Raw genomic sequence first — 24,531 nt, 5'->3', positions numbered from 1 at the left:
GACTGTTGGCTCAGGCCTTTGAATGTCCTCGTGGTTAACGCCTTCCGTGCCATGCAGTGGGTCCAGTAAAGGCCTGGGGACACTGATTTCTTCGGAGCAGAATGAATTCTACTTTTGCAGAGAAATTTTAATCAGAATTTCAGCATCTCTCAAATGCTGGAGGCAATGTGATTCTGAAGAAGGGTTACTTATTCAACCTTTCTTTCCTTATATGAGGAAGCACTACTGAAAAGTGGACTTGGCCTGTTGCTTCATACTTCTAAAAAAGGCATTATTCTAATAACTTGATTAAAGGATTTTTAACTTGCTTTTCTACAGTGTATTCAAAGCAACATACAAAATCCATAAAAATAATAGAACAAATTAACAACACAGGTGTTTTTATGAAGAAAATAAGGCTACATCACAACCCACTTGCCCAGGAAAATGCGCTGTGTTGTGGTGTAGTGGTTAAGAGCTGCAGACTGTAATCTGGAGAACCGGGTTCAAATCCTCACTCCTTCACATGCAGCCTGCTGGATGACCTTGGGCCAGTCACAGTTCTCTCAGAACGCTCTCAGCCCCACCTACCTCACAAGTGTCTGTTGTGGGGAGGAGAGGAAGGGAAGGAGAGTGTAAGCTGCTTTGAGACTGCTTAAAGGTAGTGAAAAGTGGGGTATAAAAGGCAACTCTTCTTCTACTGATGTCATACCATGTTCTGCATTGTTTTAACATTTTGTGTTTAATACGTTTGCTCTGTTCAGAGGTCAACTTTGTTTCTGTAATCCTAGTCCTATCGCATTGCTTAATAGATCTATCCTCCTACTGATTGCATTGACTTACACTATGTGATCCACTAACTCTCAGTGACAAGGAAAGACTATAAATAACATAAAGTAAAATAAACATAAGGAGGTGGATATCAGATTGCCACTCCTGCCCTGACTGTTGTTCGTCCATTGAGATGTGGCACTTACCAGGTATCCCCTCCTGGAATAGTCTGCAAAGCCTGCTTGGAATTGGGAAATTCCTGGAGATTTGGGCGTGGGGCCTGGGGAGGGCAGATTATATCAATATAATCAATAATAAAAATTAACCAAAAAAATCTAAATTTAAAACTATAAAATCCCAATTAAAACTTAAAAACTACAGAACTACAGATGACGCCTAAATATCACTCATGTTGCTGGCCCTTGTTTTGGCCACAAGGGGGGCGGGGGGGAACCCAACCTAAAGACAAAGCTGGGTGCCCGAAGGTTGGGTGGAAAAGAACTCAATTATACTATGAAATATATTCATTATAAAGTGCTAATGCAGATATTAAAAACAAGACTTATGGCAACAAATAAGGTTGATAGTCTAAAACCACATGCCAAATGCGTTTCGGTCTAAAAACACATCTTATGCACATTAATCAATAGATGAAACAATTTCGTAACAGCCCAGGTATGTATTTAAGGATGTATCCCAAATGAACTCTGTGCCTGTGATGTCAGATTATTATTAAAATATGTTTTAAATTGTAAAAGCGCACAAATGTGGAATGCAGTCTGAATATTTCTTTCTGGACTGGGCTGACCTTACATACAAGGTGCGCATAACAGTATCAACTAAATAGATGGTAGTTGATTATTGTGTATGTGTGCATAAGATGTTTTATTTGTTGCCATAAGGCTTGTTTTTAATATCTACATGAGCGCTTTATAATAAATATATTTCATAGTATAACTGAGTTCTTTTCCACCCAACCTTTAGGTACCCAGCCTTGTTTTGGCCACATTAGTTTCCAAAGTGGCTTTCCGTTAAAATCTGTTGCCGTTTTCAGCTGTTTGCAGACATGTACAGTTTGGTGGGTTTTTTTTTCTTTCTCTTCCCTTCTGTAGATATTACAGCATCTTTGAAGGCCTGGCAGAATTGCTGCCAGTTGGGGGCGAGGGTGGTGTGGGGAGCATACCAGAAGTCATTTCTCCACTCTTACTTCCACCTCCCAGCTGTTGGTGGCTTTGGTAGCTGGGGCCCTTAGCATCTCTCTCTGAGAAGGGTACCCCACTTCTGGATGTGTGCCCCTACAAAAATAACCAGCATGGATGCCTTTCCCCAAGAGAGAGCCCGTTGCTCTCAAGGCCTGGTGGTACAGCAGTAGAGGTGAGAGTGCAGAACAATTGGAGACCCTGAAAGGCTTGACCATTGATGAGTGGGATTCTTTCTAGCTCCATTACAGGCTTTACATCTAGAAGTCGTTCCCGTTGTTGGCAAAAATCAGGAGGTGAACCTGACAGCTGTGACCCTCCCATGGAACCCAAACTTCACACTATTTTACTGGTGGATTGGAAACAACCTTCAGGTATCGGATGAAAAGCTATCTGTGATTTGGGGCACTTTAAACTATGCAATGTTTTACAGCAGCACTTAACAGGAAGTCTCAAATTATTGATTTAATTATTTATACCCGGCCTTTCCTCTGGCTCAAAGTAGCTTCTCCTTGAACAACTACATTTGCAACCTTAAGCGATATCATTCAGTTAAAGAGTTGTGTACCCCTTTTCATTCACCTTAACCCTGCAGGCAATTTCAGCATGGTGTAGTGGTTAAGAGCGGTGGACTCTAATCTGGTGAACCGGGTTGGTTTTCCCACTCCTCCACATGAAGCCAGCAGGGTGACCTTGGGCCAGTCACAGTTCTCTCTGAACTCTCTCAGGCCCACCTACCTCACAGGGTGTCTGTTGTGGGGAGAGGAAGGGAAGGTGATTGTAAGCCGGTTGAGACTCCTTAAAGGTAGAGAAATTTGGGGTATAAAAACCAACTCTTCTTCTTCTTCTTCTAATGGGCTCTTAACTAGCCTTCGAGAAGCAGACCATAATATCTTGAACTGTGCCAATAGTGAAGTGATAACTCCTTTTTGCTTACTGTGTATAATAAATCACAGTGATGCATATTTATATGAGGCATTTGATGTACAACGTGATGAGCGATGGGCTTAGAGGCAAACTAAACATCCCATTCAAAGGAGTTGAGTCTCAGTATTGATCAATGAAAACAAACCTTGGGGCTGCAGTTTTGAGCACAGGAGTGGGGTGAGGTTAATCTGCCCTACCAGCCTCCTTCCTATGGAGTTCCAGATGCAAGGGTAAAACAGACACCTCTTACCCAGGGCAGGAGAGGAGTTTGGAGCATAGCCTGTAGGGAAAGGGTTAAGTCCACCTCTACTGTTCCTGTAGTCAGAATTGGAGACTCTTGAGGCTGCTTTTCATTTGTAAAAAAAAAAGTCAAGGCTTCTTTACTTTAGTGATACTGTTCATATGGCCAATTCAGCCCTGAACAATGTCATACTGAGATCAAAATAAAGAAGAAGAAGAAAGGAACTATCGAAATAGCCCATAAGAAAATTAGTATTTTTTAATCTTGATTGACTGGGAAAGAAATTTTGCGACTGCCAATGTAGTATTAAAATCCACCCCTGCTAAAAGAACCCTCAGATTATCTAGTTTAGAGACAGATTCTTGGATAAAAGGCTTTCTCCATCTGTCTCTAGCCAACTTCAAGACTTCATTAGGTACAACTGTGTGAGCCCAGGCTGATTTGCTACGGTGCTTAGTTTCTTTAAATAAATGAACTTCTGGGGATCAAGACTGTGCCAAGGCCCTCCCACCTTCCCCAACCCTCTGGAGGCTTTCCCAAGCCACTGCTTGGCCAGCAGCCCCTACACAAGCCTAGGGTTGCCAGCTCCGGGTTAGGAAATACCTGGAGGTTGTGGGGGTGGAGCCTGAGTAGGGTGGGGTTTGGAGAGGGGAGGGACTTCAGTGGGGTATTATGCCGTAGAGTCCACCTTCCAAAGTGGCCATTTTCTCCGGGGGAACTGATCTCTGTCGCCTAGAGATCAGTTGTAATAGTGGGAAATCTCCAGCCACCACCTGGAGGTTTGGCAAACAGAGGTTAGCGTGCTGTAAAGTTAGTTAGCAAACAAAACACAGCAATAAATTGCATACAAGTAAATGCTTTAACAAGAGTGGTATTCAATAGTCATATCCACCTTGATATACAATTTTGCAAAAATAATGTCAGAAACATATATCAACTTATATGTGCTTGCAAAAAAGGAGCAAAATCTTTAGTCCTTAATTAAGGTATTTTCTTTCGTCTAAGAGGTAAGTTCATATGCCTTTTTCACTTCTACAGAAGTCCGGTTTCCTTTCTGTTTCGGCTTAGAACACAAGCCTTCCTCAGGGACCAACGCTAGCTGCTATTAACTTGCTTGCGCATTGGCAGCGCTTGGCCAATGCTTGGCAACGTTGGCCAATGCGCAAGCAAGTTAATAACAGCTAGCATAGGTTGCTAAGGAAGGCTTGTGTTCTAAGCTGAAACAGAAAGGAAACCAGACTTCTGTAGAAGTGAAAAAGACATATGAACTTACCTCTTGGACGAAAGAAAATACCTTAATTAAGGACTAAAGATTTTGCTCCTTTTTTGCAAGCACATATAAGTTGATATATGTTTCTGACATTATTTTTGCAAAATTGTATATCAAGGTGGATATGACTATTGAATACCACTCTTGTTAAAGCATTTACTTGTATGCAATTTATTGCTGTGTTTTATTTGCTAACCACCTGGAGGTTGGCAACTTTACACAAGCCCCGTTGCCTAGATGATTGGCAGAGTCCCCCAAACTGCAGGGCCTGGGCCATTCATCCTGGGTCACCCTATCCAAGGGATGTCTCTGCCCTGATCTGGGATTGTTTGCCCTTAATTCCTGATGTGTGGGAACAGCTTGTAGTTACTCACTGCTGAAGGAAATGCTCTTTGGACATGCTCAGGAGGATTTTCTAAGATTGTGCCCTAGCAGTGAATGCCAGTTCCAGGACTGTGCAAGGTCTACAGAAATGAAGCATAAACATACAGCTTCTGCTGTTTCACCACTAACAATGTTGACAGCATTCTTACCTGTTTTTCTCCAGCCACCATTCGGTTTTTCCTTTCTTGCCTTTTCTTTTAAATAGCCATACCTTTCCTTGGAGAGCTTTTTGGTGTCTAGTTTTACAGAGATTGGGGAAGTTAGAGTGACCGTTCAGGCTTCCCGTGGGACTTCCATGCTCCAGGATTCCAAGGTTATCCAAGTTTTGGGTGAGGCGATCTCCTTTTAATTTTTTTTGGGGGGGACTATGTAGATTCTGCCACCGTGGTTCTCTTGCAAGTGAACTGAGAGTGGCTTGAAGCACCTGGTTGTCCAAATCTCAGCTCTGTGGGTGCTTCCAATGCCAGCCATGGCTAAACCCACACTGGGGGGTTCGTTCCAGTTCTGCATGTCTTCATGACACTTCAAAGGCCACGGAAGATGTTACATACCTCAGTCCTGAATTCAGAGGAGAAGAGCTGGTTTGCCATTGCCTTCCTCTGCAGAGCCTTCCTTGGTGGTCTCCCATCCAAGTACCAAACCTGCTTAGCCAGCAATGCATATGCCTAAGGATGACCCCCCTTTTTGCCATCAAGTCACAGCTGACTTGTGGTGACCCCATAGGGTTTTCAAGGCAAGAGATGTTCAGAAGTGGTTTGCCATTGCCTGCCTCCGCATCACACCCCTGGTATTCCTTGGAGGTCTCCCATCCAAATACTTGCCAGGGTCCAGGCTGAGAGTGTGTGACTGGCCCAGGGTCACCCAGCAGGCTTCCATGGTGCAAGTGGGGATTCGAACCTGGGATTCCCAGATCCTTGTCCAACACAACCACTACACCACGCTGGCTCTCTTAAGGACTAGGCCTGCTATATGTTTACTCAGAAGTAAATGGCTCAGACATCAACTCAGCAAAGTCTTGCATTGTTCTGTTAACAGTACTGGAGATTAATGTTGTGAGGATGTGGAATGGTATAGTATAGCCCGAGCTTGTCAGATTTCGGAAGCTAAGCAGGGTCAGTACTTGGACGGGAGGCCACCAAGGAAGTTTCTGCAAAGGAAGGCAGTGGCAAACCATCTCTGCTTAATCACTTGCCTTGACAACCCTATGGGGCTGTCTTAAGTTGGCTGCAACTTGACAGCATTTTATACCATGTTAGGCGATGTCCTTCGAAAAAGAGCACAATAGGATTCTGTGACCTGGCTATGAGGTAATCCCCATAAGCAGTTTCTTCCCAGATTTTGTTTCTAAAATTGAAGAATCCTTCTGGTGCCTGGATTCAGATATTTCCCAGATAGATAGAGATTGCAGATAGCCATGTTGATCCAAATAAATGACCCTAAATGGTCTGGGACCATTGTACCTGTGTGCCCGCCTCTCCTGATATACCCCTCAAAGGACGCTACGTTCTGCCAGGGACGACTTACTGGTGATCCTTGGCCCAAAGACTACCCAGCTGTCCTCAACCAGACCCAGAGCCTTTTCAGCTCTGGCTCCAGCCTGGTAGAACTCTCTCCCTAGTGAGATCTGAGCCCTGCGAGATCTGATGCAGTTCTACCAGGCCTATGGTTGAAGGCAGCAACGGTTTTCCATTCTAGCTAGCCTCCCACCCCTTTTCCATCAATCTGGTTTATTTTGTTGACTATGCTTTCCACTCTGTTACTCATCCCTCTGTTGGGGATCCTGATTGTAATAATTTAAGGGCACCAATAGTGTTTTTTGTACTAGAATTTTAACTGTTAATTGTGTTTTAATTGTTGATTATGTTGTGAGCTGACCCAAGCCCGGCTGTGGCCGGGGAAGGTGTAGGATAGAAATCTAAATAAATAAATAAATAAATAAATAAATAAAAAACCTTATAAGAATTAACCATTAATTGATTAATTTTATGGATCAATACCCTGTTGAGGGACAGGAAGTTATTAATTAACCTTGAAGGAGCAGAAAAGGTGAAACCTTGAAAGACACAGTAAAGGTAAAGGTGCCCCCCCTGTGCAAGCACTGGGTCATTACTGACCCATGGGGTGACGTCACATCACAGCGTTTACTAGGCAGACTCTGTTTACGGGGTGGTTTGCCAGTGCCTTGAAAGACACTGTAGCCAAGAGAAATCTCAATGGTGCTTTAGATCTCCTTTCCCCATCTGGTGGGCTCAAGCTGGTTTACAAAGGCATGAAGAATTGCCTCCTCCAAAAACTGCTTTTCCTTAACTATCAATATTTTATTATATAAACATGTAACACGTAGTTCTGCCGTTAGCTACCTCTTTTATTAATGACATGAATTTCAGAAGGGGGAAAACAATTTGCTGTTTTAACAAAGCTTTCTTTTTACTTCTTGATTTACTAGTTCCTTGCTTCCTGTTTCCAGATCATTTTCAGGTACTTCATTTAAGGTTTTCCGAGTATCTGGATTTGTACAACCCGAACATACCTGCTTGGCGGGAGGACATCGGCCTTGTTGTAACACAACGGATTGCAAAGGTGACCCTCTCTGGTTATGAATTTCCAGTCATTAAACTGAATTGAAGGAGCGCCTCCATGTTTACAGCACCACCACAATCCACCTAGTTGCAATCATTTGGATACATTTCAGAGTACAGAAACATTGCTTAGATGAGCTCAACCTGTCACCTCAATGCTCAGTCCTTATCTTTTGTGTCATTACTTCTGCCTGGAAGCAATTGCCCATTGGAATATCCAGGCTGTGATAAATGCATCATTGAAGGGAGTGGGTGGGGTTCTGGCCACCTCGGAGGAGATGGTCTCTAAATCCCTCCCGAAAAATACACCTCTGAGTCTGCCCCTTTGGTCAACTATGAGCTAGGGCTGAATATCCTCTTTGGGGGCGAGATGTCTGAGTCAGTAGTGGTTGTGTAACTCCTCACTTTCAGGTATGAGATGGATTATCTTAACCTGTAACCATTCAGTATCCATCTGCACTGTTTGTTAAAAGTGGATACTAGGGATTACTGAAGATGGTGCTGGTTGATAGCTGCTTTACGCTTTGGCCATTTATGCATGGCTGTTTCCTCGCCGTCACCCGCCGACTACTTTGGGGCTTTGCTTTGATCATGCTTGCATTTTCCAACCGTCAGAGGTCTCTCTCTCCCTGTGCGTTTCCCTGTGTTTTCCCTGCATTTTCTGGATGCTGACTAAACACAAATCCAGAAAATGTGGGCTAAACGCGTGGAAACGTGCGGGGAGAGCGAGGCGACTTCTGACTGTTGGCAAATGCAAGCATAACCAAAGCAAAGCCCTGAAGTAGTCAGCGGGATGACTACAAGGAAACAGCCATGCATAAATGGCCTTTGGGGCTCATGCAGTGGAGTCCCATCCTGTCTCCCCCATCCTACTGTCTACATTAAATCTCTAGGGGAGACCATCCAGAGATTTGGAGTGAAGTGTCATCATCATGTTGATGACATCCAGCCATATTTCTCCTTTTCAGCAGATGAAATGGTGGCTGTCTGGAGGTGATAATGGGCAGCCAGTTTGCAGTAGTGGTTAAATTGTCAGTCTAGGATCTGGGAGAGCCAGGTTCGAATCCCCACTCTGCCATGGAAGCTTGCTAGGTGATCTTAGGCCAGTCGCACGCTCTCAGCCTAACCTACCTCACCAGGTCGTTGCAAGGATAAAGCGGAGAGAAGAATGATGCTTTGGGTCTCCATTGGGGAGAAAGACGGGATATAAACAAAGTAAATAAATAAAGTAGCGGTTAGAATACTGGATGGGGATCTGGGAGATCCAGTCTGGAATCCGTACTCTGTCGTGGATGCTTGTTGGGTGACCTTGGCCCAGTCACATGCTCTCAGCCTAACCTACCTCACAGGATTGTTGTGGGCATAAAATGGAGGAGAGGAGAATGATGTGACCTGTTTTGGGTCTCCACTGGGGAGAAAGGCTGGGTATACATGGAGTAAACCAATAAATGAATGACAGGGCAGGATGAGGGCGAATAAGCTGAAGCTCAGTCCAGACAAGTCTGAGGTGTTCTTGTTCAATAGTTTAGCCAGTTGGAGATTGAGGAGTCAGCCAGTCTTGGATGAAGCTGCAAGCCCTCTGAAGGAACCGGTTCACAGTTTGGGGGTTGTATTTAGATCTGTGTCTGCAGACAGTGGCTCAGGCTTCATGTGTGATACAGAGCACCTTTAGCCAACTTCACAGACAGCCCTTCCTTGAGAAGCATGATTTGGCATTTTTCCATGCTCGGATCACATCTGGGTTTGGTTGCTACGTGAGATGTCTTTGAAAGTGTTTTCAGAAAATTCAGCTCATTTCAAACACAGTAATGAGATTGCTGGCTGGCCTAAGCTACAGCCTCCAAACCATGCTACAGAAATTTTTTTTGTGCATGTCAGTCAAATTGACCGACACATCTGTCATGCACAGTATTTCTTATGTTATGTATTTGCACTTAAATCTTTTTCATTTTCCAATATCTAATTTTTCACACACATATCATTTGTCACTGACTGGGATTGAAGTTCTGTGCACAATCACCTGAGAGTAACCCACTGAGCACAGTGGGGCTTACTTCTGAGTACTATTGAACAAGAACACTTAGAGAGCCAGCGTGGTATGGTGGTTAAGAGCAGCGTACTCTAATCCGGAGAACCAGGTTGATTCCCCACTCCTCCACATCATCTGCGGATTCTAATCTGGTGAACCAGGTTGGTTTTCCCACTCCTACGCATAAAGCCTGCTGGGTGACCTTGGGCTAGTCACAGTTGTCTCAGAACTCTCTCAGCCCCACCTATCTCACAAGGTGTCTGTTGTGGGGAGAGGAAGGGAAGGTGATTGTAAGCTGGTTTGAGACTCCTTAAAGTTAGAGGAAATTGGGGTATAAAAACCAACTCTTCTTCTTCTAAACATGCACAAGACTGAACATCATGGTGATGAGTTAAAACTGGAGGGGGAAATCTTAGTTAATGTCCAACACAATCTGTCACTAGTGCCCACATTCAATATTCGATACATTGAAAGATAATTGGACTTAATTTATGTAAAAATATAGTAATGGTCCTTTGCATCTTATTTCACTGTTTCCTCCCCCCAGTCTTGACTAATTTATTGCAATTTCTGTACTCTTTTATGTAGGGATTTTTTCCTAAGCCAAAGGTATCAAGTCAAAAACATGTATTTCAAAAATGCAGTATAGCAATACAAAAGTAGTCATAACAGGTCCACTAAATTTCTGTGTGTCTTTTTCCCTCGTCAGGAAACCAGCATACCTGAAGGAAGCCTTGTGACTGTGGTAAGGCCTGGGTTGCCCACCACAGCAGACTTGTATGTGCTCCAGTCTCTGAACCACCCAAAGAGGAAAAGAACTGTATCTAGCAATAAGGCAAGCACACTATTCATTTAGAGAGTGTTTGGGCGACATCCTGTTTGACTTCATCTGGCTCCTAATCAATGGAAGGACAATGCCTCACTTTGCATAAAATCTCACAAATTCTCTCTTTTACTTACACAGATTCAGGACAGACAAAAGCAAATACTCCTTCACTCCATGAGCAATTAAATCATGAAATTCATTTCCATGCAATGTAGTAACCACTAGCTTAGGCGGCTTTCAAAGGCGATTAGAATAAATCCAGCGTGGTGTAATGGTTAAGAGTGGCAGACTCTAATCTGGAGAACCAGATTGGATTCCCTCTCCTCCACATGAGCTTTGGACTCTAATCTGGTGAACCGGGTTTGATTCCCCAGTCCTCCACATGAAGCCTGACCATGACCTTGAGCCAGTCATTCTCTCCAAACTCTCTCAGCCCCACCTACTTCACAAGGTGTCTGTTGTGGGGAGAAGAAGGGAAAGTGATTGTAAGCCGGTTTGAGACTCCTTAAAGGTAGAGAAAATCGGGGTATAAAAACCAACTCTTCTTCTTCTTCATGGTGAATAAAGGGAACCTCCATGTCCAGAGGCAGTAAACCTCTGACTAGCAGTGCTGAGAGAGCAGTGCTGAGAGGTTGGCCCTGCAGGGCAATGTGGTGGTTACACAGGAGTTTTCTGCACTCTTTTATCAGCTGTCAATTCCCTGTATTTCCCCCCCTGCTGCATTACCTGAGGACTTTTTTAAATTTAGCAATTGCTGTTGCGCTGTGGTGATATGGTGGGGAAAATGGCATCTGCAAGGGGTTGACAGGAGGAAAATTACACCAGCCTGAGTGGGACCTTTGCAGTGCTGTTGCATTGAAAAAGAATATCACGCTCAAATATTTTTGTGTTAAGAGTGTAGAATAAGTTATTCTCATTCCGACTGTCTTCCTTGCCCCCTTTTAAGGCAGCTGGTATGGTAAGATCGGATTTTGTTTTGTTTTTATTAGATAAACTCAGCAGTGATTTCAGCTATAAACTAGAACAGACCCTGCAGTTGTCATATGCAAGAAATTAAAGTAATTGTCACAGTTTTAGAATGTGGATCTTAGTTTTAATAGGGATGATACACATTGCAAAGTGTAATTCAGATAAACTGAGAATGGCTTTCCACCGTGCTTTCAGGTTGTTTTCTCCCTGTGTGGTGGGAAGATGCCCCCTTGCCACACAAGCACTACCATATCTGTTTTTAGTAACAGGTTTCTGCTGTTATGAAATGCAGAGGCCTGTTGCTAAAAATCAGTGTGAAATTTTGTAATTGTCAATGTAGTGCTTGTTGGGTTTCTTACAATTTACTGATGTTCAAAACTTTTATTTTAGCTCTCCTGAACACATCTAATATTTTCTCTTTCGTGTTTCCAGAGAATAGCAGCAATTAAGCAGTCCTTGGAGGCCCAAAACATCAGTTTCTTCTTGAGAGAAGGACACTGGATCTTGGTGACCTTGGACAGCTCTGATTCAGGTACAGCACACACTGTTTTTGACAGCTGGTGAGATCTTCTAGAGGGAGAATGTCCTCCTAGTACCTAAAATAAGATAATATTGATGCTGGATATGCATTCAGAATTCTGCATGACAGGCATTGCATTTATATAGAATCCCATCAAAGAATCTTGAAAATGCTGGTAGTTTGCTAGGAATCTGCCTTTTCACTAAAATCCAGTATTGAAAAGATAGATTTTGAAAGCAGTCTATATATAAAGCTGAGGCAAATGCTTTGACTATGAAGATTTGCACCTTTTATTTTATTTTTTTATTTTGTTCCATTTGTACCCCACCCTCCCCTCTATACCAGTCGGGCTCAGGGCGGCTTCCAACAATCACCATAATATACAATCATATACTTATAATAAAATCACTTCTATTAAAGAGAGCCAGTGTGGTGTAGTGGTTAAGAGGGTGGTTTGGAGCTGTGGATTTTAATCTGGAGAACCAGGTTTGATTCCCCACTCCTCCACCTGAGCAGCGGAGGCTGATCTAGTGAACTGGATTTGTTTCTCACTCCTACACATGAAGCCACCTTGGGCTAGTCACACTCTCTTAACCCTACCTACCTTACAGGATGTCTGTTGTGGGGAGGGGAAGGGAAGGCGATTGTTAGCCAGTTTGATTCTACCTTAAGTGGTAGAGAAAGTCAGCATATAAAAACCCACTCTTCTTCTTCTTCCCATTAAAAACCTAATATATTCTTCAGTTTCTCTTGGTGCCCCCAATGATTGTGGTCGGATGTAGTCAGCAGGGGATAAAAGTGGGAGACCCCAAGGGGAAGGAGAGGAAGATCCTAATCATATTACGAGGAAGAAAAATTCAGTGGAATTGAAGAGGATCTTTTTCCAAAAAATGTGCAAGTTGGAGCATTAGTCCCCATTTACTTAATTGGAACCAAAGAGCTCTTCTACTTCTGGGCAAACAACTCTGTCCCAGGATATGGAGGGAGGGCAAGAAAGTGCAAGTTCATTGGGTCTTATGTCTTGGAATCCCATCAGTTATATCCCATCAGCTGCTTGACAATATGAGACTAGCCCTTAGATATCGTTTCAGTAAGTCTCCAAAAGTTTTTCTGAAGCCCATTTTTACTATGTAAACAGTGGATGGGAACGTGTGAATCCACTGCACTAGAGAAGGATCTTTCCTGTGACAGAAGGAGTCTTCCCCCATGCAGAAATCTTTCAGAGTGCCTTCTTTCCGAGGGGAAGTCTTCTCTAGTAGAACAGTTCTATGGGATACAACCCAGTGTACATTTGTGTGGGTTTTTGGCCATGGTTTCAATAGCACCGGCTGTTCGACAGTGGAATGCGCTGCCTCGGAGGGTGGTGGAGTCCCCGTCTTTGGAAGTCTTTAAGCAGAGGCTAGATGGCCATCTGTTGGGAGTGCTTTGATTGTGGGATCCTGCATGGCAGGGGGAGGGTTGGGGTCACTGGGGATGTGGGGGGAGGTAGTTGTTAATTTCCTGCATTGTGCAGGGGATTGAACTAGATGACCCTGGTGGTCCCTTCCAACTCTTTGATTCTATGATTCTACTTCTGATAATGCTGAACAAAGATTCACTTATTAATCTTAAGATGTTTCAAACATCCCATTTTGTTCAGTATGTCTAGTTCATCCATTAGCCGAAGACCCAAAACAATTTCACTGTTTTTAAACATTTGGAGGAGGAGTGGAGATGGATGCATCTAACTACTCCTGTTCCTATCGTAATGGATTTCATGCCACTAAATAACCTAATAACAACTTTCAGGGTTACCAAACCCTTTAGTTTCTCATGAGGGTGGCTAGAATGAATGGGATAATCACTTTCCTGCATCATCATGCAAACAAATACACCTCTTCCACTGTGTTCACTGATGCACAGAGTTCCATTGTCTTGAAGAAATATGGGTGCTAAGTGGGAGAAACAATCTAGGCCCTTCAAATAGTGGTTTGCACCCCCAAACAAATTTGGTATTTTTTGGAGTAGGGTACAGTGAGGGACATTTCTTGTAGGTGGCCACCAGGTTTACATACATCTTAGGAGGTATTTTGTCCCACTCCTCTTTGCAGATCCTCTCCAAATCAGTAAGATTTCAAGGCTAATGTGTAGCTACTCGAATTTTCAGCTCCCATTTTCGATGGGATTAAGGTCTGGAGACTGGCTAGGCCACTCCAGGACCTTAATGTGCTTCTTCTTGAGCCACTCCTTTGTTGCCTTGGCCGTGTGTTTTGGGTCATTGTCATGCTGGAATACCCATCCTCGACCTATTTTCAATGCCCTGGCTGAGGGAAGGAGGGGCTCACCCAAGATTTGACAATACATGGTCCCGTCCATCGTCCCTTCGATGCGGTGAAGGTGTCCTGTCCCCTTAGCAGAAAAACACCCCCAAAGCATAATATGTCCCCCTCCATGTTTGACGGTGGGGATGGTGTTCTTGGGGTCGTAGGCAGCATTCCTCCTCCTCCAAACACGGCGAGTTGAGTTGATGCCAAAGAGCTTGATTTTGGTCTCATCTCACCACAACACTTTCACCCAGTTCTCCTCTGGGTCAGATGTGCATTGGCAAACTGCAGACGGGCCTGTACATGTGCTGTCTTGAGCAAGGGGACCTTGCGGGCTCTGCAAGATATCAGTCCTTCACGGCGTTGTGTGTTACCAACTGTTTTCATGGTGACTATGGTCCCAGCTGCCCTGAGATCATTGACAAGTTCCCCCCGTGTAGTTCTGGGCTGCTTCATCACTGTTCTCATGATCATTGCAACTCCACGAGATGAGATCTTGCATGGAGCCCCAGACCGAGGGAGGTTGACAGTTAGGGTTAGGGTTAGGGTTGTCACCTTCTCACCAAGCTGCTTGGCAATAGTCTTGTAGCCCAGTCCAGCCTTGTGCAGGTCTACACTCTTGTCCCTGACATCCTTGGACAGCTCTTTGGTCTTGGTCATGGTGGCTAGTTTGGAATCTGATGGATTGATTGCTTCTGTCAACAGCAGAACCCTAACCCTAACCCTAATCTGGCTGGTTGATAGGGGATCAAATACTTATTTCACTCATTATAATGCACATCAATCTCTGACTTTTGTCTTCTGGGTTTCTGGGGGTTTTCCTGTTGTTATTCTGTCTCTCACAGCTACAATAAACCTACCATTAAAATTATGGTCATTTCTTCATCAGAGGGCAAACGGGCAAATTTGGCAGGGGATCAAATACTTTTTCCCCTCACTGTATATTAGATCTGAAAATTTTCAGCATTTCTGAAATAAGCCAAATCCCCATACCGGTATGGGTTTTTTTCAGCCTTTTTCTGATTATCCTGAAAATGTTAAGCCCCATTATAGTCTATGTATGGGGAATCTTTCTGGTGCTCCGGGGTGTGTGTGCTGTCTTTTAAGGTAAGTGCACCAAATTTGCAGCATAGCTGCTGGTGAATCGCCTTACAAGAACCCCTGAGTTTGGTAACAATTGGGTCAGGGGGTCCAATTTTATTGGCCCCCTTTTTTCCTCCATTTGGAGGCCAATAAAATTGGAACCCCCCCTGACCCAATCTTTACCAAACGTGAAGGTTCTTGTAAGGAGAGTAATCAGCAGCTATGCTGCAAATTTGGTGCCTCTGTCTTAAAAAAACAGCCCCCTCCCAGAGCCCCAGAAAGAGTCCCCATAAACTATAATGGAGCAGGAGATTTAAAGGCTCCCGTTGAAGCCTGCGGGGAATCCCAAAAAGCTAAAAAAGCTGATTTTTTCCAGCTTTTTTTTAATTCAGCTTTTTTGGCCGCTGTTAAGGGGGGCATTTTTTAAAGCCAAAAAATGCCAAAAAGGTATTTTTTGCCTTTTTTCGGTTCGGCAAAGCCAAATGTACACCCCTACCTTCAAATGAATTTAAATTAAAGATTAAAATAAAGATGAATCTTATCATTGTGTACCTTTTATTTCAGATTCTCAGATTCTTGGAGGCGGCGGAGGATATTGGGCGATCATAGCCCTTTTTGTCATCTCTCTGGTGGTTGTAGGCGCTATCATTCTATACAAGTTTAAAAGGCAAGCAGTCTGTAATTTACCATGGTATCCACCATGTGTGTTGTCAGTAGATTGTCTCATCTGGAATGCAAAGCTTTCTGCAGCATTTTGAAGGCTATGAACCTTTATCTCATTTTTGAGAGATTTTATATTTCTGTGAGAACAGTATAGAGTTCCATCATGTGAGAACCTGAAAAAGTACCACAACTTTGGCCTGTAGGCTAAGGAGCTACATGGTGGTTTCCCTGCATTAGGGAAACAGAAAGGTTTTTGTACCCCCTCTCTGCCTTGAAGGCCTTTAAAGAAAAATGGGGGTCACTAGGACAGGCGTTTCCCAGATGCCCTCAGATCCAGCAAAACCATCTCCCCTACTAGATCAGGTCTACACATTGCCCACTCTGAGTGTTGGCAGAGAGTTGAAGTATTTTATTCTGCCCCATCAAAATGCTTTAGCGGAGTGGAACTTTTGCAGACAAGAACGAAGTTGTTCCTGCCTCTGCCAAAAGTCAGCATAGTGGAGTGCCTGCATGGAATTCTCATAATAAATATCAGTGTTGCTTAGTTGAGGCTATGTGCAGTTACAAGTTACTCCAGTTTGACCTGTTCTTCATGACCATGTTGAAATAAGAAAGCAAAGCGATCAGTTCTTCTCAGAGCTCAATGTAGATGCAATCAGGTGACAGAAACAGAATCCAAAATCTAAATGCAACATTCCAGTGACTTGGACACAGAGACAAAGAGAACTATTACAGTAGCCAGTTAAAAAAAATAGAAGAGAACAACAAAAAAGGAAGAATAAGAGATCTGTTCCACTAGATCCAAGAAATCAAAGGGAAATTTAAAGCATGGTTAAATTAACTGAATAGAACAAAATGAAGAAAAGATGGGAACAACACACTAAAGAGATGGAAGAATGACAGATTCCTTTCAAGAAACATATTTTGAAGAAAAACTTACAGTTTCAGAAAGTGAAGTGAAAACTGCACTCAACGCACTTGGGCAAAACAAATCACCAGGAATAGATGGGATATCAATAGAGGTATTCCAATCCACAGAATCAGAATCTTGACAAGAATATGCCAACAAATATGGAAAACAAAACAATGGCCCACAGACTGGAAACACTCAATTTACATTCCAATTCCAAAAAAAAAGAGACTTAAAAGACTCCATTAACTATCGCATTAATTTCTCACATAAGTAAAGTGGTACTTAAAATCTTATCATATACCTGTCAGGAAGCTTTGACTCTTGAAAGCTTATACCCCAACAATCTTGTTCTGTAAGGTGCTGCTGGACTCGAATCTAGTTGTTTTACTGCAGACCATGTCAGCTGCCCTTTGAAACAATATACAGAAGGGCAGTATATAACTCTATTAAATAAATAAATGCATAAATAGCTAAAACCTAGAACCACACATTGTTGCATGAGGGTAGAGCTGGATGTGGACTTAAATCTTTAAGCCTCCCCAAGGAATGTTGCTCTTATTACCTGAATTACATGAGGAACAACATCATGCTTATTTCCTAAAGGTTTTCCAGAGTCCAGAGAATCAGAAGCCTTTTGTCTAATTCGTACCAGTAAACTACAGTTAATTCTGCTTCGTTTAGCTATAAAACTTGTGTTTAAAATGCTTATTATGTATTTAATCTTCTAATGGATATTTTATGGATTTTACTTGATACTATGATTGTATTGTTTTATTTGTTGTTTTTATTATTTTGCTATGGCTTTGAGCTAATGCAATAAAACTGTTATGATTATGGTCTAATTCCCTCCAATATTTGCTGCAGCTTTCCAAGTCTAGATTACAACCGTTGTTGTTCATTATCAGGGAGTAATTTAAAGGAAGACATAAGGCTCTTCTCCAAAGGATCAAATTCCTCATCCTCAATTTGAACTTTTAGATTTGCTTCATTTTTAACATTGGTAACAACAACCAAGGCTGTAAAATGTAAAATGGTATTGTAGAAAAATGACAGTACTACGACCACTTAGAAAGTATTTACAGTGACAGAGCTTTTTAGCCTGTCATGGAAGCCTGCAAATTGTGCACCTCCTCTTCATGATTCAGATACCACAACTGCTTGATGTAATTTAAACTGGAAACAACGATTTGCTGGCACATAGAGTGCTTGACGGTTCTTAACAGAAGTAAAAAGCAACTGAAGAAAGCTTTGAAATAGATTATTTGGATCCTAATCTATTTTGCTTGCTGGTACTTATTTTCCATCCATTGTGTACCATGGATCGCCTGTCTGCAAAAGCCGTCCCTTGCTGTAAATCTCAGTTCAGCCGTGCCTCTTTAAAACTTACAAGGATCGGCAGAACAGAGCCTGACGTTGCCTTCACAGTCAACGCATTGCAGGGATTTATATGTTCAAGATCACCAACTGAAATACCTTGAATGTTTTCAGCTTTGTTAAACTAGTCTTCCAAGATTTATTTATTATACATATTACTTTTGGGGTCAAAGATGTAACTACGTTGATGTAACATTGTACAGCCAGTTGTTATAAGGGAACCCTTAAAGACTGTGTATGCAATTGTAGTTGTTTATATTTGCAGCTTTTGTTAGCTAGCTAGTTAGGTTCAGTACAGGCTTTAGTTTCATAACTGAATTTATTTTATATAGGCTTTTGCAAACTGTGCCTGTTTATAAGTGGCTCACTGTAAATACTTTCTAAGTGGTCATTTTTAACATTGTCTAGTAGCAAGAGAGGGTTCTGTTTATTTTATATCTTGAAGAAATTGTGGCTCAGAGTTCTTATTTTTGCTTGATTGTTGTAATGGTACGAAGTCTGAACCTAAATCTATGAGTGACATTCATTACCTTCAGCTTCAGGCTAGCCAAAGTATTTTTCCTTTCCTTAAGGGGAGCACATTGTACAAGTGGATTTGTAAATGAGTTATAGAAAGTTTTGCTAATTGAATTCCATATCTTTTAAAATAAGTAGCTTTAGTGAACATCATTGCTGAGATCCTAGGTGAAAAGAAAGTTAAAACATCTTTCTCTCCTTGTATTGGCCCTTATAGTTTTCCAGTAAATTTTAGGTCAATTAAGGAAACAGGTATATTCAGAAAATAAGATAAAATGCCTTTTGGTGTTCCACTTTCCCCACTAGTTTATTCATCATCCTTGGAAAGGGAAAACTGTCACCACAATCTGAATGTTTAAAATGTACAATCCACATTCACTCCAACCCATGGGTCATAAAAGGCCCACCATTGAGAGCCAGCATGGTGTAGTGGTTAAGAGCGGTGGTTTGGAGCAGTGGACTCTGATCTGGAGAACCAGGTTTGATTCCCCACTCCTCCACATGAGTGGTGGACGTTAATCTGGTGAACTGGATTTGTTTCCCCGCTCCTCCACATGAAGCCAGCTGGGTGGCCTTGGGCTAGTCACAGTTCTCTTAGAGCTCTCTCAGCCCCACCTACCTCACAGACTGTCTGTTATGGGGAAGGGAAGGAGATTTTAAGCCAGTTTGATTCTTCCTTAAGTGGTAGAGAAAGTTGGCATATAAAAACCAACTCTTCTTCTTCGCCTCTGGAAAGTTCTACAAAAAGTGCAGAATTTTACAAGTGTGTGAGGTAGGTGGGAATGCACCTCCTCTACAGCTGCTTCTGTATGTGCCTCTCCCTTCACTGAATCATATTGATAACTGAAATTCTGTATTCTCTAGGAAATTGCCAGGCAGAAACGTCTATGCTCAGATGCAGAATGAAAAAGAGCAGGAAATGACCAGCCCTGTGAACCACAGGGAAGACACCCAAAATATCATCCAAGGGGAGGAGTTCATTGACGATGACCTAGACTGTCAGACACTAGGAAATGCAAGAGGTAAGTATGCGTCCTCTTACTGACAGGTTTCTTTGCAGCTCTCAGAAGGTTTATTGGTAAACCATCAGCTCCTGTGTCACTGTAAACATCCACAAAACATGTTACACCTGTGCGGGCGTCACCAGGCAACCTGTGGCAGGTGCATATAGAAGCCCAGAGCAGCCTGGAAAAAGAAAGGAAACTTGTAACGTTGGTAGTGAATGATTTAAATCCCTGTTGCTCAACTGGAGAAGTTTTGTGTGTCAGTAACTGGAGTTTTTACATTATTTATTTTTAAATTAACTCATATTTTGGAGGAACAGTGGTTTGAATTCTTTACACAACTGTTTAGAAATGCACAACCAATGTGTCGTCAGATCAGATACAAAGAATTGCTTTCCTTCATTATCCAATGCTCATTCCAGATCTATAACTGTATGTTTTGAATATGAATTCTGACTTAATAATTTCTAACCAGTATTTTGGACTTTTTTTTAACTACCGTATATACTCGAGTATAAGCCGAGTTTTTCAGCCCAAAAAAAGGGCTGAAAAAAGCCAACTCGGCTTATACTCGGGTCAATACGGTAGGGTAGGGGAGGGGGGAGGAGGGAGGAGGAAAACCTACCATTGCCGCCATCCTTCGCTGCCGGCCCACTCGCGTTCCCGCGGCCTGGGAGCGGCCAGCGGGGCCTGCCTGGGAGCAGGCAGGCCTCGCCGCCGCCCCCGCCCGCCGCCGGCCCGCTCTCCTGGGAGCGGCCAGCGGGACCTGCCTGCTCCCAGGCAGGCCTCGCCGCCGCCCCCGCCGCCTACCTGCTCGCCTTCCCGCGGCCAGCGGGGCCTGCCTGCTCCCAGGCAGGCCTCGCCGCCGCCCCCGCCCCCCCGCCCCCCCGCCCCCCCCCCCCGCCGCCGCCGGCCCGCTCTCCTGGGAGCGGCCAGCGGGGCCTGCCTGCTCCCAGGCAGGCCTCGCCGCCGCCCCCGCCGCCCCCGCCGCCTACCCGCTCGCCTTCCCGCGGCCAGCGGGGCCTGCCTGCTCCCAGGCAGGCCTCGCCGCCGCCCCCGCCCCCTCGCCGCCCCCGCCCCCCCGCCGCCGGCCCGCTCTCCTGGGAGCGGCCAGCGGGGCCTGCCTGCTCCCAGGCAGGCCTCGCCGCCGCCCCCGCCGCCTCCCCGCTCGCCTTCCCGCGGCCTGGGAGCGGCCAGCGGGGCCTGCCTGGGAGCAGGCAGGCCTCGCCGCCGCCGCCGCCCCCCCGCCGCCCCCCCCCGCCGCCTCCCCGCTCACCTTCCTGCGGCCTGGGAGCGGCCAGCGGGGCCTGCCTGGGAGCAGGCAGGCCTCGTCGCCGCCCCCCGCCGCCGGGCCCGCGAGGGTTCCTCCGGCCAGCAGGGGCCTCCTGCAGGTCCAGCAAGGCCGCGCCGCCATCCCCGCCGGGCCCGCGAGGGTTCTTCCGGCCGGCAGCGGCCTCCTGCAGGGCCGGGAAGGCTGCGCCGCTGCTTCCTGCCGCCGCTTCTCATGGTGAGTAGGGGGTTCAGGGGCTCTTCCCCCTCCCCCCCTTGAATGGCACTGGGGTCGGGGTGGGTTGGGGTGGGTTGGGAGGTCCCGGGAGGCCGGTGGGAGGGCGACCTGGGGCAGGGGCAAGATCTTCCCTGCGCTCTAAAATGGCGGCCGCCATTTTAGAGCGCAGCTTTACCAGAAAAGGGAATTTCTTATTGACCCTCGGCTTATATGCGGGTCAATAAGAAATTCCCTTTTCTGGCCTCAAGTTTGGGGGGGTCGGCTTATACTCGGGTCGGCTTATACCCGAGTATATACGGTACACGCATTTACAGCTTTATGTAAATTTTCCTACAAGGCTTCCATCAGTTGATAAACCACAAGGAAACAGGCATGCTTTAAAGCTAATATACTAATGTCATCTCAAATGTATGATTTTAGTAAAGATGTTAATCAGAGATCGAGCCAGTGTGGTGTAGTGGTTAAGAGCAGTGGTGTAGTGGTTTTTAAGAGCAGTGTGGTGTAGTGGTTCAGAGCAGTGGAACACAGGCAGGATGGTGCTGCTGCACTCGTTAGTGGCTTCTTAGAGGCACCTGGTTGGCCACTGTGTGAACAGACTGCTGGACTTGATGGACCTTGGTCTGATCCAGCAGGGCCTTTCTTATGTTCTTTTGTTTGGAGCAGTGGACTCTAATCTGGAGAACTAGGTTTGATTCTCCAAACCAGGTTTGATTCCCCACTTTGCATGAGCAGTGGATGCTAATCTGGTGAACCGGGTTGGTTTTCCCCACTCCTAGTCACCGTTCTCTTAGACCTCTCTCAGCCCCACCTACCTCACAGGGTATCTGTTGTGGGGAGGGGAGGTGATTGTAAGCCAGTCTGATTCTTCCTTAAGTGGTAGAGAAAATCGGCATATAAAACCAACTCTGGTTTCTCTTCAGATCATATATAAAACCAACATCACTACTTCGTCTTCTTCAAATCAGCATTTATTCATCTTTGTAAAAGTGGCATGTGCTGGCCTGCATCCAATAAACAGTGCACACTATCAGTTCTTTGTGGATGTGAGGGTGATCTGGCTGCGACATCTGCCACCTTATTGATCACCAGGGTTGATTCAGTGATCTCGCTGGCCAGGCTGGTGTTACCTCCCTCCCTCACTGCTCCATGTGTACCATTCTTCGGTCAAGGGTATATGATTCAGCCCCTCATTGCAAAAATTGCATGGCAAAAATCTGCCTTTGACTTCGTACTCTTATGGAATAAAAGCCACACTGTTGGAAAATTTTACATAGGCTAAATCAGAAAGCAGTCCAAATAGGGGGAGGTTAGTTTTCAGTTGCTGAACGCAGGCCGTAGAAAGTGGAAGAATCATGAAAAATAATCCTGAAGGCCTAAAACATTCCAGGCTTTACCAGCCAAAATCCTGAATTCCCACCTTGCCTAACTGGGTTGGAAGCTCTTTTAAAAAGTTAATCCAGGCAGTTCTTTTGGGTGGAGGATGAGTTAGGTTTACTCTGACAGATATCCAAGGACAGACCATAAATTACTTGACAGAAAGATTCAATGTAAGGAAAAGAAGCCAAATGTTAAGTTTCAAGGATTATTCAAGGACAGCTCCAAATGTAGCTCATTCTAACCACAAATAAAGAGAAGTAACAGAACCCCCTACCTTCTTCCTTGCTGAAGCTACAAAACCTCAACTTTGGAAGGTAAGCAGCAGGAAAAGGACCGTTTGGTGCCTGTTCTTCTTGTGGTGATATATTTTCTGTTGTTTCATGTGGCCATCATTTCCTGTCAGGGATGCTGCAAGTAAGAAGGGCAAGAAAACTGCAAATCCTATAATCTCCAGCAGGAGATTTTAGTCAAGGAAAACAGGAAATGTATAACTGAAAGAAGGATGGGTTCCAGAGAACCCTCTCCTATGCTTATCAAGCTTTCCCTGCTTCCTAGATTCCTTCCATCTCCAAGAATGGCAACATTTTGTTGCACCGGAAAGAAAGGAAAGTGACCGGGAGGTCTGGTGAAGGGTGAAGTGGTGGAGAAAAACCTCATAAGAACATAAGAGGAGCCCTGATGGGTCAGACCAACGATCCATCTAGTCCAGCATTCTGTTCCACACAGTGGCCAGCCAGTTCATCTGGAGGGCCAACAACAGGGCATAAAGGCTGAGGCCTTCGCCTGATGTCCCCTCCTGGCATTTTTGTGCAGAAGAGGTTCCTAACGGTAGGAGTTGCATTGGGAGCACATTCACTCTCAGTTTGAACTTTGCAGTCTTTTTGCAACCCTTTTTGCTCGCCACAAAATTCCTTGGAAGTATCATCAGAGCAGCTGTCTCCAAAATCACATCAAAATTGGGCTTTAGGTAAAATTTGTTGGGATGTTAGAAGTATGTTGAACTCTGTTTGCTTCCTTTGAAATTCCTTGTATAACTTGGCTGAGCACCCACACACACACACACAAAGACACATTTTGCTTTATAATGTCACTGTAGGTGACATTCAGTGGGAACTTTTCTCAAGTATCAACCACTAGGAAGGCAACAGTGATCCAAACTGAATGGGCTTGTAACGAGAGATTCCCTCCTGCATCCTGTTAGAGGATCTGTACTAAACAAGTTTCAAGGCTTTGCCTGTGCAAAATGGATTAGCAGCAGGGTTCTCCAGGATTTCTTATTGAAGGAGATTTACAAACTTAACCTCTGATAATACAAAAGTTAGGGTTTGATTCTCTGAACTATTAACCAGCAAACCTGACAGAACACCATATATATATAGGCATGAAAAAGTTAACCCTACAATTACTATGAAGATAATTGCTAAAATTATTAAAGTTCTTAACATTGCTAACAGCACAGTCCAAAGGGGGGGAGTAGTTTGACTGTGGCCGAGAACGGCTCAACTTTGCCGCAGCCAAAAGGATGCCCAGCCACAAAACGAAAATTTAAAAAAATGAAAATAACACCCGAAAATCCTCCTTTGTAATCAGTGGGGCTACGCCACCAAAAAAGGTGGCATATCCACACTGCTGAGAGAAGGGATGTTCCCAGGGCAAAAGGGGCTGGGAAGCTGACTAACGTCAGCTCCTCCCCTGGGAACACCCCAGGAATGCCTCCCCCACACACTGGCGCAGGCTTTCCCTTCTGGGAATTCCCTGCCAGTGTGGCTGGGCTGGCAGTGGAGGCTGGTGCAACTCCACGGCTCCACAGCGCTGGCGTGTTTGTCCCTGTGGTGGAGTAGGTGCCACTTTGTGCCATGGTAAAGTGGCACATATGCTGGCATGGGGTCATGCTGGCTCCTAAGAAGATGAAGAACAACAAGAAGAAGAGTTTGTTTTCATATGCCGACTTTCTCTACCACTTAAGGGAGAATCAAACTGGCTTACAATCACCTTCCCTTCCCACAACAGACACCCTGTGAGGTAGGTGAGGCTGAGAGAGCTCTTAATAGAACTGCAACTAGCCCAAGGTCGCCCAGCTGGCTTCATGTGGAGGAG

At 44.6% G+C, this 24,531-nt stretch overlaps 1 protein-coding gene across 1 annotated transcript in view; it reads left to right on the top strand.

Annotated features, from left to right (window-relative positions):
- Positions 1–24,531, top strand: part of SORCS2 (sortilin related VPS10 domain containing receptor 2) — a 211,845-nt gene that overhangs the window by 179,885 nt on the left and 7,429 nt on the right. Inside the window, exons 20-26 of the mRNA XM_056862280.1 lie at positions 2,190–2,323; positions 4,977–5,100; positions 7,239–7,351; positions 10,089–10,214; positions 11,607–11,706; positions 15,645–15,747; positions 19,411–19,568. Of these exons, the coding sequence (XP_056718258.1) occupies positions 2,190–2,323; positions 4,977–5,100; positions 7,239–7,351; positions 10,089–10,214; positions 11,607–11,706; positions 15,645–15,747; positions 19,411–19,568 (858 nt within the window). The remainder of the gene's footprint in view (positions 1–2,189; positions 2,324–4,976; positions 5,101–7,238; positions 7,352–10,088; positions 10,215–11,606; positions 11,707–15,644; positions 15,748–19,410; positions 19,569–24,531) is intronic.

The sequence above is a fragment of the Euleptes europaea genome, chromosome 17 (genome assembly GCF_029931775.1).
Source record: "Euleptes europaea isolate rEulEur1 chromosome 17, rEulEur1.hap1, whole genome shotgun sequence".
Taxonomy (NCBI): Eukaryota; Metazoa; Chordata; class Lepidosauria; order Squamata; family Sphaerodactylidae; genus Euleptes; species Euleptes europaea.
The sequence above is the reverse complement of the archived record's forward strand: the minus strand, read 5'-3'. Positions and strand labels throughout refer to the sequence as shown.